This window comes from Astatotilapia calliptera, chromosome 22, assembly GCF_964374335.1.
Source record: "Astatotilapia calliptera chromosome 22, fAstCal68.1, whole genome shotgun sequence".
In the NCBI taxonomy this organism is placed as follows: domain Eukaryota; kingdom Metazoa; phylum Chordata; class Actinopteri; order Cichliformes; family Cichlidae; genus Astatotilapia; species Astatotilapia calliptera.
The window spans coordinates 28441073-28459541 of NC_137442.1; the positions used below are offsets into that span (position 1 = coordinate 28441073).

The following is an 18469-nucleotide window of genomic DNA, read 5'->3' on the forward strand; positions in this document are numbered from 1 at the left end:
TGGCTGCTGTACATTTGTGCCAATATTCCATTAAAAATGATCAATGATTAAAGGAGACTGAATGCATCTGCATGTAAAAACATGAAAACATTAAAAGCAAGATCATTTCTTAGTGACCCCAAACAGTTTGTGACAGTGCATATGAGATGAAAACAAAATGAAATTAATAATTCATGCAGAATCACCATTCAGGTGCTCAGTTTTTAGGAAACTTGGACAGACGTTTTTACATTCCAGAGAGGTTCTGTGAATTTAGCCTGCGTCAGTGTCACCTTTATCTTCATGTAATGCGAGGCTGTGTGATGTTCAGCTCAATCGGTTACGAATTGTCACAGAACTCCCTGTTTGCTCCAGCTGTATGTATGCGGCATAATATTGTGAGTATTCAGAGATTTTCCAGATAGTAATGTGTTAAGTGTTGGAATCTTAAAATGCAAAGCAGCTCTTTTATAATATGTGCAAATGGAAACTTACTGTTATTTAGGAGGAAAACATGGTTTGTTTTATGATTATATTAATATTTGATAAGTTAGAATCAAATTTCTGCAGGTCTCTTGCAGCTCACAGCTGGCCCTGTTATGTATGCAACAGTGAGGTCACAGTACTCTTCAAAGGTTGTCTCTGGCACCATCTGGTGGTCAGTGAAAAATGAAAATAACTGCTACTTTTCAGTCATAATTTGAGCAGAAAGGTGCTACTCATTTTTTATTAGCGTAAAATCCTGCTGGGGGGAATGAAAACAAACAAGAAGAACTCAGAGTGAGTGTGGACACTGGCTGCTAAGCTGGAGATCAGCAGAGATCACTGTGCCTTATTGTGACCCTAATCTGTATAATGACATTAAGGCTGCTAAAATCCATTGCAACTATAGTGGCACTGCCTTCACCCGGGTGGCACGGTCCAACGGAGCAGGGACAACAAGAACGCTCCTCTCTGCGAGATATGATTCAACAAAAGTTCAAGCAAGAGATGTTTGCTAAACCTGTGAGTATCCTTACACTGATTCTCATCAGTGACTTGTTATCTATGAGAAAGTCAACGTGCATGTGCAGATGTAGTCATGTTTTACAGTTATGTCTTAGATCACCTTCTAATAATGCATAAATAATAAGCAATGGCTTTACAGTAACTGTCCAGATGAAACAACGAAAAAAAACTTCCAAAAAACCAAAAGTTTATTTATTCAAATTATGTGATCGGCAAAAACTGAAAGTAGACCAATCAACTAAGTTTCATTTGATCAGATTTCATTAAATTGAACATTTTACATGGAAAAATTATATGTCATTGAATTAGTTAAAGTAAGCCTTTTTGTTTCTTTTGAGTGTAGTTGGTCGAGCAGGCACTATTTCCAGTATAATCTGTTGCTTCTCATTCTATGTTTCTTTAATTCATTAATAATTAAAAAAAAATCCCAAGCTAAGACGTGTGAACTGTACTAGCTTATTTATTTCTGGTGTGCAGTAATAACCCAGCAGCATAAGCGTGTGATGTGAGTGTAATAAACTTTTAAAAAGCCTTAGGAATGAGGAACTTTTGAAGTTAAGAGTGAAAACAGAAAATATTTATCTTACTGGATGTGTTGAGAGACAGTTTTGTCTGTTGCATTTATTTAATTTAGTTATATGTGCAGATATGATCAAAGTAAAGTCATCAACAGTTCTTCTGTCATATAAAGAGCAATTTTCCCTTCATGTGCTAAAAAAATATTTTAATAAGATTCACTGTACACAGTAAAACTGTATATAAAAAACTGTATAGATCTAAAGACGGAATCATTCCGTGTATCACAAACTTCCTGATTTTCCATCTGAATATTCATCTCACGGCCTTTTGTTGTTCTCCCAGCCTTCAGGCTTGTGGCCACTGTTCTAAAGGACACTGTGCAGCATTTGAAAAACAAATGTGTTAACATTTCATTACATTTCCATGCTGATCACAGTGACAGCACCATTAAGTGTATTTATGACCACAGCCAACGCTCACTGCAAAGTAGGGATCTGTATTGATGACTTTCTAAATTTAAAACAGCCAATGCTGTAAGTAAGCAAATAGTTCCTCAGTTTATTATAGATGTTCAAGTTGGCAGTTGTAAATATTAATCAGTCGTTAATAAATAGATCCGAATCCAGGTGTTCAGTTATTTTCCAGAATGGCTTGAGCCTAACAGTTCCTCGAAACAGCCATCCTAATGAGCTTTTAAGAGCTACAGAGATACCTGGCTCTCCCAGTTACTGCCCATATTAACATTAATGAGCATCCTAACATCCACCGAGACATCAGAGACCCGGTTGGAGTTAGAACGTGTTTCAGCCATATACCAAACAAGCATATTTTGTGATTTTCTTCTTAGAAAACAGCTGAAAATTCAGTTTAAAGAAGGGTATGGGTTAGCCTAACTGCGGAAATGATTTATCATCCTTAGAGTAACGCAACTGCCATCAAACGTCTTCTTAAAAAGTTGTTTTTCAAAATTCTAACTGGTAGAAGTCACAGTATTTTTTATTGTATGATTCATCTGAGTCAATAACGTGTCTTTTGTTCATGGTGTTTTGCAGCAAGAAGAAATGTTGACTATTCAAGCTAAAAATACCACGTTGCATCGGAATGGTCAAAACTTGAGACCAGCTGCTAAAAAGGGCCGCAACTCCAAGACACCGGGCCATGAAAGGGAGGCAGCGGGTCACCTTGTGACCTCCTTGCCTACCGAGGAAGGCTTGCCACAGCTGGACTTGTTAGCTCTCAAGTCTCCGAAGCCTGACGTAGAAAACCAGACTGAGATTCAAGCCCTCAGACGACCCCTGAAACTTGCCCCGCTGGAGCTGCCAGAGAAGGTGAAGGAGGCTCAGAAGGAAAAGCTTAAGTTTATCCACCAAGAACCCAACCCAGCCTCTTGTAAGCTGGATGGGACCCATACGAGGAAGGCAAAATCATGCATGAGGCAAAGACTGGTAAAAGCAGAGGCATTTCCTTCTGCTTCCATTGCACCAGTCAAAGCCCAGCAGCAAAATCAATCAGCAAGGCCACAGCTGACGCGTGCCAACCCCATAGAGCAGGATGGACACAAGCATCTGGAGGATGTGGTGTGTCGAGGTACCCCAGCTCCTCTGTGCAGCAAACCTAACCCTCCCTCATTTTTCCCTCAAATTAAAGCTCAGGCTGCATGTGGCAGAGAGGCGGCGTGCCACATCCCTGGCAACTTCCAGGAGGAGACAGGTTGGAGGCGGCTAAGGCTGCCTAGAGCACAATGCCTAGAAGAGGATCAGTGCAATTCAAACACGTCAACACTAGGATTATCAGCAGATGAGCGCAAGCTGGTCCAAGGTGTCCAAGGCAAAGGGCAGCGGGGAGAGAGGCTTCTTCGAGGACAGCCACATGTTGGGAAAGGCATCAAACAGCCGCCTGCACCTGCAGCCTCCTGGGAGAATGGAAGTGCCAGGAAGAGCCACGAGGAGGATGGCAGTAAGCAAGCTGCACTCTGAACCGACAGTCAGCTGAAGGTGGAAGCAGAGAACAGGAACTTGATAGTCTGAAGCCAAGTGCTGCTAACTGCAGATTAATGAGGAAAAAAGCCTTGATCGCAAAGCATAACAATGCAGTCCCTCTGGAATGTCTCTAATAAAATAGGATGATGTCATCATAAAGCACACACATGCAGAGGACTGGTATAGACTGGAATGTACTCCAACTGGAAACCTGATTTCTAGTATTTTAAGCAGGAATGTACAACATAATGATTACTCTTCGGCGGTGCTTATTTATTTATTTTTTATTAACTCAAATGTCTCCAGTGTGAAAATAGCTCCTTATGAAATCTCGGGGGTGTATTGTACATGCTGTTGGCACAAAGACCCGGATCAAGATTTTTTTGTGGCCCAAAAACAGAAAATGCAATGAAAAAAACCTGGTTTATGATCAGATGTGTAGATAGGTCGGGAGCGCATTTGTTTTGTTAAATTATCATTCTTTCTGATTTGTTAAAGCAATTCTGCTTTTCTAAGCAGAATTAATTCGACCTATAGGCAGCTACAGGAGTTTCTGAATGCCAGCTGAGTTTTTTGTTGTTGTTTGATCACACTCCTCCACCCTGGAAGTGCTTTAATGTGGCTTTTGGAAACGAGCCAGGCAGGTAACATTAGAGATGTAACTCACCCCAAAGTATGAACCCGTGAGCTCACTGTCATTACTGCCATTATATACTGTCTGCTTTATTCATTAAATTATCTTTGGTAACTAAGTGCTATGTTTGCTCTAGAAATAAAAAGGAGACTGTGGATCCAAAACTTCTTTCCACTGCCCCCAAGTGGTCAGAAACAGCAGTTACTGAAAGATTTACTGCAGTGAAAATCTGCTGCTTGGAGTCAGCGTCTTATAAACACCAAAGGAAAAGCTTCAAAAGCTTTTTCAGGGTTATAGTCTATGCCAACTGTGACCTCTGGCCAGGAATAAACAATAAAAGCCACTAAACAAGAAAAGTAAAACTTTTCAAGCCAAACCTGCAACAAAATCAATGATATAACTGTTTGCAGTGTTTTTCCACTCATTAAAAATCTGCATATGCAGTGCTGTCTCTTGTGGACCCCACTAATAAGAAAAAACAAAGCACAAACAACATGTTTGTATATTAAGAAGTTAACCTCTCTAGTAAAGAACCTTCTACACATCACATCAGACTTTCTAGTAAAAGTCCTTGTTTCAGTGCGATCTTCAGTATGTTTTGGTTTCTTTCACTTCCGCAGCTATTACATTTTATTGCTATTTCTCTTGTTTTATTGAACATCCATTGTGTTCTGTTTGTCTTTGCACCATTTTTCTATTTGCCAGTTTTTCTTAAGCTGCAGTGTGTTTGACCTCTGAGGGCAGTCTAAGTACAACACTACACAAGTCAACAATGACAAGAACTAATTTCACAGACTCTACTGAAGGGCGGCCCTCAAGAGTGATACCCTGGAACAGTAAGAAGTTTTATGGTACAGAAAGTAGCTGTCTTTGTCATTCAGGTTCAGTGGCAGATGCCATTGAGGTGTTTTGAAACCAGTGTGGCTCACAGACGGACTGAAAACGACTCTCAGCTCTCTGAAACTGTGACCCCTGTAAACACTGCTAGTGATTTTATAGCCCTAGTTGCGGGTTTCAGGTCATACTGATTAAATAATTAATTTCTGAAAGGGAGATTTGTCTCCAAAGCGCTTGCTGATGGGGCATCATGGAGATTATTCTGGTTTTCTCTGTTTTCTTTGTAATATTGTAGGATCTTTATCTTACAATGTAAAGCACACTGAGGCAACTGTTGTTGTGATTTGGTGCTAAATAAATAAAATTTAATTGAACTGAATTGAATTATCCCCAGTATGCTAATCACAAGTTGTTAGCTGGAGAGCGTTCAGGTTCACAATCTGATTCAACATTTGTTTGGATTGTAAAACATGATCCATCTTTTATACTGTCTTTGGTCTGTATATAGTCTTGTCTGTGGGAAAAAGCAGGCAGGGACCAGAAAACTGGAATAAACATAAGGACAAAACACATGATTTGTTCCTTCATACTTTTGAGTTCTTTTCCACCAATCATCTGACTAAAAACTCAGTTATTCAAGGACTGAGATGCTCTCTGTTCTGTCATCAAAAAATGTCTCTGAACAAGTCTCGACATCATGGAGGAGATTGCCATCTTTGAGAATGGACAGAGACGAGTCTGCACCAGGAAAAGTTCGGGCAAAAAGATGCTTTTCAAGGGAGTCATGAGAAATATACAGAGAGCTCATGTGAACCTCCTAGCTTCAAAAGATGAGGAGCTGAAGTCGAAGAGAGCCTGGGATATTCTATAAGTGAATCTAAACTGGAATGTGGGTAATTCAACAGAAAACATGCATAAAGTGCCGGAGAACTCCAATACTTTTATGATGACAGTAGGACAGCTGTGAGCTCTCACAGACAGGAAGATGTCACAAATCTGTGAATCATTGGAATTGGCCTGACATGTAACAGTGGTTACTGATGTCTACCTGATCTGGTCGACATAATTTCAGCACAACAGGTCTCCTCTCAAATGTACGGAAGACGATTAGGGCCACCAGAAGAAAAAGTGGGCACGTCTTTTTTTTTCTTTTCCAGAATTCTGAGAAAAAAATCAGAATTCTGAGATTAAAGTCATAATAATAAATCCTGCCAGTTATTTTGAATCTTTTACCTAAATAAATAAGGAAAGAGCCATAACTTTATTTTCACTTCTCACTGGAAAACATGAGTGTGAATGGTTGTATATTTCTGTGTCTTAGCACTGCAATAGGATGGCAGCTTGTTCAGGGTGTGGCCTTTTTCAGGACTTATAGATGCTCACTGGAACATGAAAACTGCTTGTATGGAATCACTAGTCAAATATTAAAAGAATTCAATGTCATACTAAATTGTGTGACGATAGTTTTGCGATGTTGTGATGTGATGTTGAAGAACTCTTAAGTACCGTACATGCTACTCTTAAGTAATGTGGCATAAACCAAGCTATGTTGTTCAGGTCAGCTGGTTTCTCACAGAAAAGACTCAAAACTTTTCTTTTTCCAAATAATTACACACATTTACAATAATTTGATTACACAGCAGTGGAGAGTAGACTTTATCAAAATGGTAAATGGCCTGTATTTGTATAGCGCTTTTCTAGTCCGTAAGGACCCCAAAGCGCTTTACACAACCTGTCATAATGCATTGAGTTTTTCCTTTCCAGTCACCTTTCTCACTCACTATGTATTAACAGACCTCTCTGCATTGAATCATATCTGCTATTGACCTCTGTCTCTCTTCCACAGCATGTCTTTTATCCTGTCTTCCTTCTCTCACCCCAACCAGTCGCAGCAGATGGCCCCGCCCCTCCCTGAGCCTGGTTCTGCCGGAGGTTTCTTCCTGTTAAAAGGGAGTTTTTCCTTCCCACTGTCGCCAAAGTGCTTGCTCATAGGGGGTCATATGATTGTTGGGTTTTTCTCTGTATCTATGAAGCGCCTTGAGGCGACTTTTGTTGTGATTTGGCGCTATATAAATAAAATTGAATTGAATAGGCCAAATGAACATGATACTTTCACTAAGATAAAATGGTAAAATATGTGAGAAATTCATTCTTAAAGATTGTCTGCTCGACCACTAACTCTCAGACAAAAACTGGAAGCACATTGTGAGAGTAAGCCTGTATCAGTAAGCCTGGCTGTCGGTTGCATGACAGATGGCTTTCTCCAACACTACATGATGCCTTCAGCCTCTCACTCACCAAACATGCTGGTCAACTCTTTAGCCCTCTCACACAAGGCGACAGACGGTTTCTCAGACTGACACCATCACTCATCGTGTGCATCTGCCCTGAATCGTCAGCCTACTTCATCCACTTCACACTGAGCCTATACATAGCCCGGCCTGTGCTCACTTGCCTCAGCTACAAAGACACTGTAAATAGGGCTCAGTGGAATGGCTAATGTTGTTGTCCATGACATTCAAATACTGACTTTGGAGCATTAAGGTGCCTTGACTGCGCCGCACAAGATTTGGCTGTATTCTAAGGTGGCGTAAAAGCATGTGGAGACAACTGCACGAAACATGACGTGTGGCATGACCACAGTGTTGTGTGGTCACTGTCGAGGAGCATGACCACGCATGATAAAGACATCACTGTACAGAGAAATGTGAATCACAGCAGTCTTCTACTACTGTAAATCAAAGCCTTTCTAAAACTTCAGAATAGTTGATGTGATTTCATATTTTAAAAAAAAAAAACGAGAAGGAAACTTTTTATGTATTTAAAGGCTCATGGCCCAGCAGCAATAACTCTACAAGTGCCTGGAGCCCACACTGAATCACCGGTCTGTCAAATCAGAGCACAGGCACAGTTATCTATCAAATGGGATTGGATGGTTGGTAAAAAAAAAATGTGTTTGGTCCAAGTGGCAGCCTCTAGGGCTGAAAAAATGAAACCAATGATAAATGAAAAAAACAAAACAACAAAAAAACAAAACTGTAGTTCTTTCATAGTCCTCTCGAGGCAGGCTCCAAAAGTGAGTCAATCCCTTCAAATGGCCATGTCAGCATGTCCAACTTAAGGAGTTTTCTGCTTCATAACAAGTGTACTGAGTGATTTTGTTGTTGTAATTCTTCCATTCCTATACTGGTGAGACTTAAAGTCATGGTAGTAGTGGTGGACATTTTGATTGACAGGTATGCCAACAGAGAGAGGTAAGTGGACTGGTTCTTATATAGTACTCTATTTGAGCAGTGAAATCACTTTATTCAACATGCCTCTTTCACAGATGCACTTTTCCTAATGAATGCATCAGGAGCAATTCGGTATCTTGTCCGATGATACATTATCATGCAAACTAGAGCAGCCAGAGATCGAACCATCAACCTTCTCATTTGTACATGATCTGGTGACTTTTGGGAGCTTTGGGTGGTTGGAGACGAGTTCTGGATGCTGTACTGCCCGGGCCACTTCCGGCTGTTTGATTGTCGCTAAGTGGCTCGTATAAGACTGATAAGAAATGACGAGTTAAATAGTTATTGAGCGCTTAACACATTCATTAGACTGACCTAAATGAACAAAACTGGTAACTACCAAAAACATTTTTTATGTTTCTGCAAAGGTTAATCCAACACTACATGTAAAAACTCTTTAATCAAAAGGAATTTAATAAAGCTAAAATAGAAATATTGCTGATATCTACATTTTCAAATGTATCATTTGAACAGAAAGAAACAGATTTTTTAAAATTATATACTAGTTCCATATGTTACAAAGTTACTTTTAGTGGTTGTATGCTGTGCTCAATTAATTTGAGGCTTCTCAGAGAAGTGTACTAGTGCTGGCTCAAATTTGGGTGTACAAACTTCAACTTATGTGATTGGCCTGATAAATAACAGTATAATGTTCAGTTTTAAAGAAGTCTCGACAGATTTCTGAAAATCTTTGTGTTTTCTTGTTTTTATGTCAAGTGGTTTAATACATTTGTTAATGTATTGTAATGTACAACTTTGACTGAGGTGAAATTTTAAAAGACAGTATAGCAAATGCTGGATCTGCCTTCCATTCTGTATCTGAAAGCTCTTTGCCTTTCTTCACACACAACTCACAGATTTCTGTTGTCAGGTCCATAACCTTTCTAAAACTTTGCAATGTGCTCTCCACAAATTAAGCACATGGCTTTACCTCTGACTTCAGTGAAGTGACTTAAATGTTTTGTGAGAAGAAAGGCAAAGAGCTTTCAGATACAGAATGGAAGGCAGACCTTGCTGTTGCTGTACTGTCTTTTGAATTTTCACCTCAATCATTGACGTTAATCCATTTGTTCAAGCACAGATTAACCTTTTCTCACTAAAGAAGGAACAAGAACTAAAGATGAAGTAACTTCAAGTGAAAATGCAATACCAAGTTGAATAAAGTTGAAAGTCTTTGAAAGTTTGTGAAAGCATACACATTTTATTCAGAACTGCTTTTGCGAATGTTGCTGTAATATGATAGAATGTTGGCATTTTTACCACAAATATTTTGTCTTCTCATTCCTTAATTGCAACATCTACTCTTACCAGTAACAGTTTATAAAGAGATAAAATTAATGTTGAGTAGAATTGATTTCAGCTTAGCGGTCCTGATTTCTGATGTGGCCCCTTGGGGAAATGAATTGCCCACACCTGCACTGTACTTTTATACACAGCCCATCCATCCAATTATCCATCCATTTTCTTCTGCTGATTCAAACATGAATAAATCTTTCATCCTATCTGAGGAAACTTGGGATGTCACAAAAAGGAAGCACTAAAACATCCCAAGGAAAGAAAAAAAAAACATTAAAAACATTAAATTGGGAGAAAAAAACATGAGAAACCATAAAGTCAAGGAGACATATCAATTTGGATACAAGTATATATTTCATATGATAAAAATGTATATTCAATGAAATGTGTGCGGTCTGACATGAGTGTAAACCAAGAAAAACAGCATAACATATAGATCACAGAGCTTTACTATAAGCCAGTGCAAGGACAGCCATTCAACACAAAGCTGAAAGCACAAGTGTTCTGTAATCATTTCCCCAACTTAAATACAGCCTTTTTCTAAAAGTGTGTTGCTGGTAGAAGCCAATAAGGCCCAGCCCACCGCCAGCCCCAGGGCGGCTCCGTTGTGGCTATAACAGTGGCAACGGCTGGACAGTTGAGGTGGTTGCCAAGAAGCCATGCCTCTACTTTAAGGGCAACACCTCAGATGGGTGCAGCTACGGAGGACACAGAGAGAGAGAGAGGCAGAGAGGAAAAAAAGGACAAAAATATCCATAAAGTTGGCTCTATAATTGGCTGTGCCTCTTTGCCTTTTTTATGTGAGAGCACAGCCCAGTCAAGAACAGTAGAAGCTGCCTCGTCCCCAAGTGAAACCCTACACTTTCCCCCTTTGCAGTTCCCTCCCACCTTGTCCACTCATCCACAAGGTTGCTGAAGCTCACCTCACTTTTTAACAACACTCTGCACTGGATTGTCTCCCTGGATTATATTATAATCCCTTCGTGAGTTCTGATGCCTGCAGGGGTGACAGTTTGGATTATTATCAAGTGATAATGATGCTTTCCCAGTGCTGATTCAGGGTGTGAGCGCTGGAGGCAAAGACAGAAAGAGAGACACCTCCAGCGACACTGACTGAGTGACAGGCCAGGTAAGGGGAAAAAAGTCATGAAGTCTTCCATGTATTACTGCGTATTCTGCTTCCTTAAAACGCCTCTGAAATGCTTTTTTATTCTTTAGCAGTTCTGAATTATTGGCTTTTTTTGTGTTTATGTGTTGCTCAGATCTGCTATCAGAAAACATACTTTTTCCCCCTCCTCTCCTTTGGTTGCACATAAAAAAAAGGCCTTTCTCTGTTTTTTGCATTGCGGGAATGATAAACGTGGTGCTTCTGTTATAGACATCTACACTGCAGTCCCAGGTCAACCATCAAGAGACGAAGTGGAAACAGGCCTGGTGATACAGACGTGCTGTTTGTAAGGAATCTGGTCCCAGGTTGGGATGTTGATATCCTGTTTTTAGCTTCAGTCAGATACTGTAGCTACGTAAAACTGCAGATTAATTCAGCTCCACGTTTTATATAATAAGTGATGAAAGAACGATAAATTATAATCTGTTTGACATACAGAGTAATGACGATTAGGAGCTTGAAACTAAATGTCATTCAGCTGAGCAGCTGAGATTTTTTGTAGTTTTTTTTCATTGCTCTTTGGGCTGAATTTCTTAGATGTTAAATGCACACTAATTGGACCAATTACAGTAATTTAGCTAAAGTGCCTGTTTTATTCATTAATAGCAACATTGAAACCAAGTAGCAGAAATAGCCCAGTGGAGAATCAGATAAGGGCAATACCATACGCTAAAGAAGTTTGTACAACCCACAGTGAACTTTCTATGTCACAGACTACATAGAAGCTAAAGCACAGTCAACAGGCTGTCGAGTCCCACCACAATATTTCCTGACTTTCTGTTTAGATCATTTTGTAATTTAAAATAATATATTCTTACATTTGCTGTAGTTACGTTATAGTCCTAAAAAGTCTAGCTAATCCGAGTAAATGATTAGCTTGACATTTTGGACAACACCGGTTGTCAGGTTTTCATGCCAAGAACTGAATCAACAGATTGACAGCTTGGAGGTGACTAGCTCTGCCTAGCATAACAACTGGAAACAGATAGCCTAGCTTTATTTAGATGATACAAAATTTACCTACCTGCTCGAAGGATATTACGGTTAACTTTCCTCCCATTCATTCCTTCATGAAAGTTGCCAAGGCCAGATCAGTTGGTGATCGCCTGGTCACTAGGAAAAAAGTGTATTCCCTAGCAGTTGATGAGTGGCTGCAGGAAGGTGCTTGGCATCACTAAGTGAAACTGGTTCAAAAGATTTATACAAGGTTGAACCGAAAACCTCATTGCAAGTTCGTTGGCTGCTGGCAGATTGCTAGGATCACTGTAGTTTGTATAGAAAATGCTGACCTGTCTGCAAATACTTGTGAAACTGTGACAAGTCTTACACAACCTGGCTACAGAGAATGTTTGCCTTCAAAGTAAAATTTCATTTGTAAGAAACAACTTTTATTTAGCAGCCGAATAGTCTTTGTTTCCAGTTTGCATCACACTTTTTTGAAACTATCACTGAGTGGCAGTATGTGACTAAGGTCTACCTTATAACATAAGCAATCCTAATGTTTTAATGTGCTCAGTGAAGTCCAGCACCCACCACAGAGTGGGCATAGCCACTGTTTGCGTGCATCTTGAAGCCTCAACATTACCATTTTAACTGAGTTTTTTTTTTTTGCGTAACAAATTATTTTATTCAGAGATGTGACTGGACTGATAAGTTGCATGCATTTTAGGGCATGCACAGATGCAACACATAGATGCAGATACCTGTTAATCAGTGCTACGTACAGTAACAAACTGATATTTACCCACATAAACTGAAGTTATTTCTTGGATTTGTGATGCAAAATCATCACAAGCAGCCAGAGGTTTGGTTCAGTTCAACAACCTCTGTAGTTTTTATGAAGGGACAAACTATCCAAAATGCCCAAAAGATGATGGGTTTTTTTTGTTTGTTTTTTGTTTGAACCAAACATGTTAATTTCTTCACTGAAGTTGGGCATTTCAACATGGGACTCTATGTTGACTCACTGATGGCTACCTGATGGATCAACTAAAGTGTTTGACATTTTGGCTGAACTTTTCAACCCCAGAGATGTTTATCTGTTGCCAACACTTCTCCAGATTGTTGAGACACAAAACCTTCTAAAATAATGTGTTTTAAGCTTCTTTTTTAAAAAAAAAATATATCAATATCAAGTTTTCTAATGACTGTTAGGAATGTAAAAGGTGAATTACCTGCTCCTTCCGTTATAGGAAAACTACACAGCACTGCTTTATTTCTGGAAGTTAAAAGTTACTATCCACCACCAAAAATGTATCTTTTTCTTTCTGGAAAACATACATTAAAAGCACAATTGAGTGAAAATATCCCAACAGTAAAAGATGGTTTATATTATTGCTTTCCAAGCTGTGCATTACTCAGACTTTCCTCAACTTCCCCCACAAACCCCCTGCAATGAGATCAGGATGAGCCTGTGTTATGGCTACAGTCAGCCACACATCAATCTTAATAGCAGGCAACACAACCACTTGTGTAAAATAAGATCAAGAATAGTATTTTGTTTAAAAGACAGGCTCCTCTCAGTGCCACCCAGAGACAACAGCATAAAAATGATTCAAACAGAGGCAGACTGATGTCTTCTACAACATGATCAAACCTGTAAAAATGGCACTGTAGCAGTTAGATGTGTGTTTAAATGCATGTTTTAAAGAGTAAGAAATTACTTTGGTTAACTTTTGCAGTTTATCATCAGAAAACATCACAGACCTGACGTTGTCCTTATGTGGTTGGAGTTTATATATATGCAGCAAATTCCAACACTCTTTACCAAGTCCAGTTTTTCTCTGGATGAAGTATTCACTGCTGCTATAAAACAAAAAAGTGTGTATTTTAGTCTTAGGTTTCAATTATCATGTCCTAAGAATGAACGACATTTCCTTCCAGCTTTCATACCAAAGCGGAGACAGTAAAATACTGGACCATAGTGGAGATGAGATTTTTATTTTTCTTTGACACATATAAGGTGTCTAATGCAGTTTAAATTGTAGCTATTGGAACGCTAACAATTGCCTTCTTTGTTAAATGATTGTAAAGACTTGTTTGTAAAGAAAATACCGTATTTTCCACACTTTAAGGCGCACTTAAAATCCTTTAATTTTCTCAAAAATCAATAGTGCGCCTTATAATCCGGTGCGCCTTGAATTCTGGTTGTGCTTACTGACCTCAAACCGATTTTATGAGGTACGTGGCACTCAAAAATCTGTTAAAAAATGTTTTAATATGACTTTGCGAAGATAAAAAGCCACACCGCTTGATGGATTGTTGCAGCATTACGGCTACTGTAGTCAGGAGCCTCGCGGACTATTCCAAAACTCCGTCTGCTTCAAGTCACAAAGTCAAATCATCTTTAATAAAATGGTCAATGTTGCTGCTTTACCAGGTGTAACAAAAGGTTTAACATCCAGGCATCCATTAAAACATAATATATCAAATTCTGACGGAGTTAGAAGTTAGCCGGAAGTTAGCTTGCTAGTTTCCACCTAAACAGGATATAGCATGTTCTGACTGAGAGATTTGTGAAAAAATTAAAACGTACAGCTCTGCTATCACTTCCAACATAAATGAAGACAGAAAACTAAACAGCAGTGATGTCTGTAGGGTTACTGAAGTTAGGCTAGCTGGTATATAATAATGTGGTACGTGATCGCTAGCGACACAGCTATGTTAACATAACAAAAAACAGTGAAGCTGGAGCATGAACGCTAACTTTTCTCCACTCGATAAAGGTTAACGTGAGAGTTCCCGATTGTTAGGGACAAATGCAATTGCATGGCCAAGATTCAGTCAGGAGAACAATTGAGATAATCCATCCACAATATGAGGTTAATTGTTAACATACTGCAACAACATGGGGATAGAGCAGCTGTGATAGAATTCAACATCAATGAATCAATGGTACGGAAGTGGAGGAAGCAAGTTGACTTATCTGACTGCTTTGTTTTACTTAATGCGCTTTATAATCTGGTGCGCCTTACGGCCCGAAAAATACGGTAAATCCCATTTTTTGATTGCATAGGTCTAGCGTTCAGAGGGATTTCTACCTGACCCATCTGGAGTTAGGGTAGATTTTGTTTTTTTCAGCTAGTGTCAATTGGCCACTTTTCAGAAACTATACATTTCACAGATCAATTCAAACACTTCTCAAATAGGCAAGATGCAATATAAATATAAATGCAATAAATAGAAATATATAAATATTTTTAATTAAATTGAATAGAATTGAACTGAATTATGATTTTATTTATCTCTCCACAGACTGAACAACTTGATGATTATAATAAGCTAAACAAAACAGACTGAAGCCAAGGCTGAGATGGAATTAAGACTGGGATTTAGGATCACCCTGGTCTTGGTCATCCTGGCCTTGACTCTTTCCAGTGAGAAGGTGGAAGCACAAAGAGCAGGTAAGACCATTAGGATTAGAATTTCTGTTGTAATAGCAGCCTTAGAACATTTACTGTATGTGTTAAAATCCTTGCTGCATCTGCCTTCTCTAGGTTGTAAAAACGTCCACTATGACTTGGCTTTTATCCTGGATACCTCATCCAGTGTTGGAAAGGAGAACTTTGAGAAGATTAGGCAATGGGTGTCTAACCTGGTGGAGTCTTTTGATGTAGCACCTGACAAGACAAGGGTAGCCGTGGTTCGCTACAGTGACAGACCAACCACTGAGTTCAACCTAGGGCAACACAAGACCCTGGAAGATGTGAAGCGAGCTGCAAGCAACATACGCTACCTGGGGGGAAATACAATGACTGGGGATGCTATCAACTACACAACCAGCAACATCTTCACAGTGCAGAATGGAGCGAGGCCGGTCGCCAGAGGCATTCAGAAGGTAGCCATTCTTCTCACAGATGGCCGAAGCCAGGATTATGTTTTGGAGCCGTCCAAGAAAGCTGCCAAAGCGGACATCAGGATGTTTGCTGTGGGCATAGGGGAGGCTCTGAAGGAGGAGCTGGAAGAGATTGCAGCGGAGCCAAAGAATGCCCATGTTTTCCACGTTACAGACTTCAATGCCATTGACAAGATCAGGGACAGGCTGAGGAGGAGGCTGTGTGAGAGTAAGTCAGCCATCGGGACCACTGCCAACAAAACACTCACACTGCATGCCGCATGGCTTCTTTTTGAAGTTATACTTTGAACAGCCTGCCTCAGTTGCAATATGCACTTCATCAAACTGACTCTTATTTTAACCTTTTAACCACTGTGAAAAGAGGAAAGACCCTAACCACAAAACCCCACCCCGACCACACAGAGATGCACATGCACACTGAGCTATCCCGACTTCTTGTGACTGAATATGAAGCTGTTGCAAAAATTAGCTCATAAATGACAGTTTCCCGACCAAGACATATCTGTGGTACAGCTGCCTTTTCGACTGCTGCTATACTGCAGAGGCATTTAGCAGTAAAAAAGCTTGTCTTAGTGTTAACCTCAATGCTTTCTCCACTGGTGTGTTGAGAAAATGTTTCAACATGGACACAAAACAGTTTACACTGCTAACTTAATCAGTTAAAATAGACTTATAATATTCTATCTTAACAACTTTTTTAGCTTTGTAGCGAAGCAGGGACCCATCCGTTTGCTAGCATTTTTATGGGGATGATGGATGCTTCCCGCGCCAACGCTTAAAATTCCTGCCTAAAATTAGCCAGACTGGAAAGAAAGGGATGCCATGAGTCTTAACCACGAACAAGAAATACTAAAATGGAAATGACATGATTACATGGTTTGCTTAAGGATGAGCAATGACAAACCCTCAACTTTTATTTTAACCTGGTGCTAACTTGTCAGGCAAAAGCAGTGATTCCTGTCAAGAATGTGATGAGTAAGACTAAAATGCCTTCATTCTTTTTTGAGGGGGTATCATGTTACAAAGTTACATACCCCTTGTGCTTTAAAGGCAGCTTGTAGTTTTGTCTTAAAGCCAGTAACCTCTGACTCTTGACTCATAGGTTTTGAACAAGGCACCCGATAAGATTGTATTTTTAAACCATACTTTATCAACTTCAGCAAGCCAAAGGCTAAATTCAGTCAGGTAAAAAAAGTTTCAGTGTTTTCTTTCTATAATCTCTAAAATCACCACGGGTGAGCCTCCAAGTACATCAGTGGTCAGCAAAACTGGCTGCCTGAGCGATGTGAGTTATTTTCACCAAGAAAATTATAGCTCGAATGTTTCAAGTGGGTCAGCTACAGTGGCTCAAATGTCCATGTTAGATGTTTTCACCTTTTAATCTATAGTTTTAAAAATGGACACTATTTATTCTGTGCTACACTGATTCGACAGAGCATGTGTGGCCTCACCTAAGAACACAAAAACCCTAAGATTGCATATTTGACCTTACATGCCCGTTCTCCACATAACAGACAAGGGGCACCCAGATGGTGTTTAAAAATTCACAAGCTATAATAGTGACAGGAAACACAGCTAATAGCAAAAATGAATAATTTACCAGTTTATGGCTGAAAACAGATGCCACATGCAATGCATACATTTTTGATGATACTTCTGTATCAGAGATTCATTCCCAAAGGCAAGTTTTACACTGCTTCCACTTTAACTCACAGCCAAATTATAGCCTTAGGGCCACAAATCTGAGGGTAGCTCAAGTATTTAGCATGCTCAAGTGTCATCACTGTCTTTAAAAAAAATGAGTGATGTGCTTATATATATTTTATAGAATGGTCATTTTTGGCTGAATTTCGCTTTATGAACAGTATAAGCCAAAGGTCCTATCTAACGTCTAAAAATTTTGTTTTTTAAATTAAGGCACAAGCAGACACAAGCAAAAAACAGTCTCCTCCAGCTTTGCTCCCAATGAAAAATGTCAAGCCCAAATTAAAAACAATGCACAAGAAACTGAAATAATTCTACTACTTGGGGCATGATAAAGTATTCAAGAGCTGACAGGCGCTGATAATCAGTGCTACAGGTTAAAAGCCTTTCTGCAGTGAAGATTTTTACAGCTGTGAATTGGAAAACAAATGGGATTTTTAGCAAATAATAGGGAATTTGGAGTGTCTCACTTGTCAGATAATATATTCAGGATAGCATTCAGGGTTAGACAAATCAATGACATAATAACAGGTTTCATGATATAGTGATTCCAAAGGGTAACATGATTTGGATCTGCTGCTGTTGACTGAAAGTTAACACAAGGGAGCCCATCAGGGTGAGTTTCAAAGAGTGGAGGATACAGATTTGTCTTGATAAAAATGCGGTTTAATTTCAGCAATCAACAGAGTGGAAAGTTTATCATGGCACTTAGAGCAAAAGAACCACCATAAAAAGGCAAGTCTGCATGTCTAAGTTTACAACTATGCTAGCAGCTCTGAGGCGGTACAATGCATAGCATTGCATTATTTTGAGCCAAATGCTAATGTCAGTTTAAAATGAGCGTGATATTTCTGTTAACAGATTCTATGTACCCACTTGTGTGGTATATAATGTTTACAATGTTTTGCAATGATGGTCACACTAACAACTGCATTTTGTGAACATTTGCCTGTAAACAATCGTTTAATGCATAAAGCCTAAGAGCTACCACAACACATATGCAATATATGGTTAGTCTTCAATTATAAGTGCACTGCTAGCATGCTAGCAAGCATATGCACTATCACTGGTGCTGTTGACACACCCTCTGTCTACTTTTAAAATGTTTCATGGTTCCCCCTTATCATGCTTAGCCTTGATCCTAGTCAGTGATGTTAATAAATGCTCATACAATCCACATAAAGAGGCCTCCATCAC

General features: G+C 39.4%; 2 protein-coding genes across 4 annotated transcripts in view; both read left to right on the forward strand.

Annotated features, from left to right (window-relative positions):
• Positions 1–857: 857 nt before the first annotated feature.
• Positions 858–4237, forward strand: LOC113014704 (uncharacterized). The gene is made up of 2 exons (XM_026156399.2): positions 858–984; positions 2559–4237. The coding sequence occupies exons 1-2, from the start codon at positions 943–945 to the stop codon at positions 3480–3482; spliced, it is 966 nt and encodes a 321-aa protein (XP_026012184.2). The 5' UTR covers positions 858–942; the 3' UTR covers positions 3483–4237.
• A 6234-nt stretch (positions 4238–10471) lies between these two features.
• Positions 10472–18469, forward strand: part of col22a1 (collagen, type XXII, alpha 1) — a 67593-nt gene continuing 59595 nt past the window's right edge. For 2 of the 3 annotated variants that reach the window (XM_026156131.2, XM_026156136.2), the window contains exons 1-4: positions 10472–10674; positions 10924–11018; positions 14968–15116; positions 15210–15776. In XM_026156131.2, coding sequence (XP_026011916.2) covers positions 15026–15116; positions 15210–15776 — 658 coding nt within the window. In that variant the 5' untranslated portion in view covers positions 10472–10674; positions 10924–11018; positions 14968–15025. The remainder of the gene's footprint in view (positions 10675–10923; positions 11019–14967; positions 15117–15209; positions 15777–18469) is intronic. The other variant, XM_026156133.2, reaches the window with a different exon arrangement.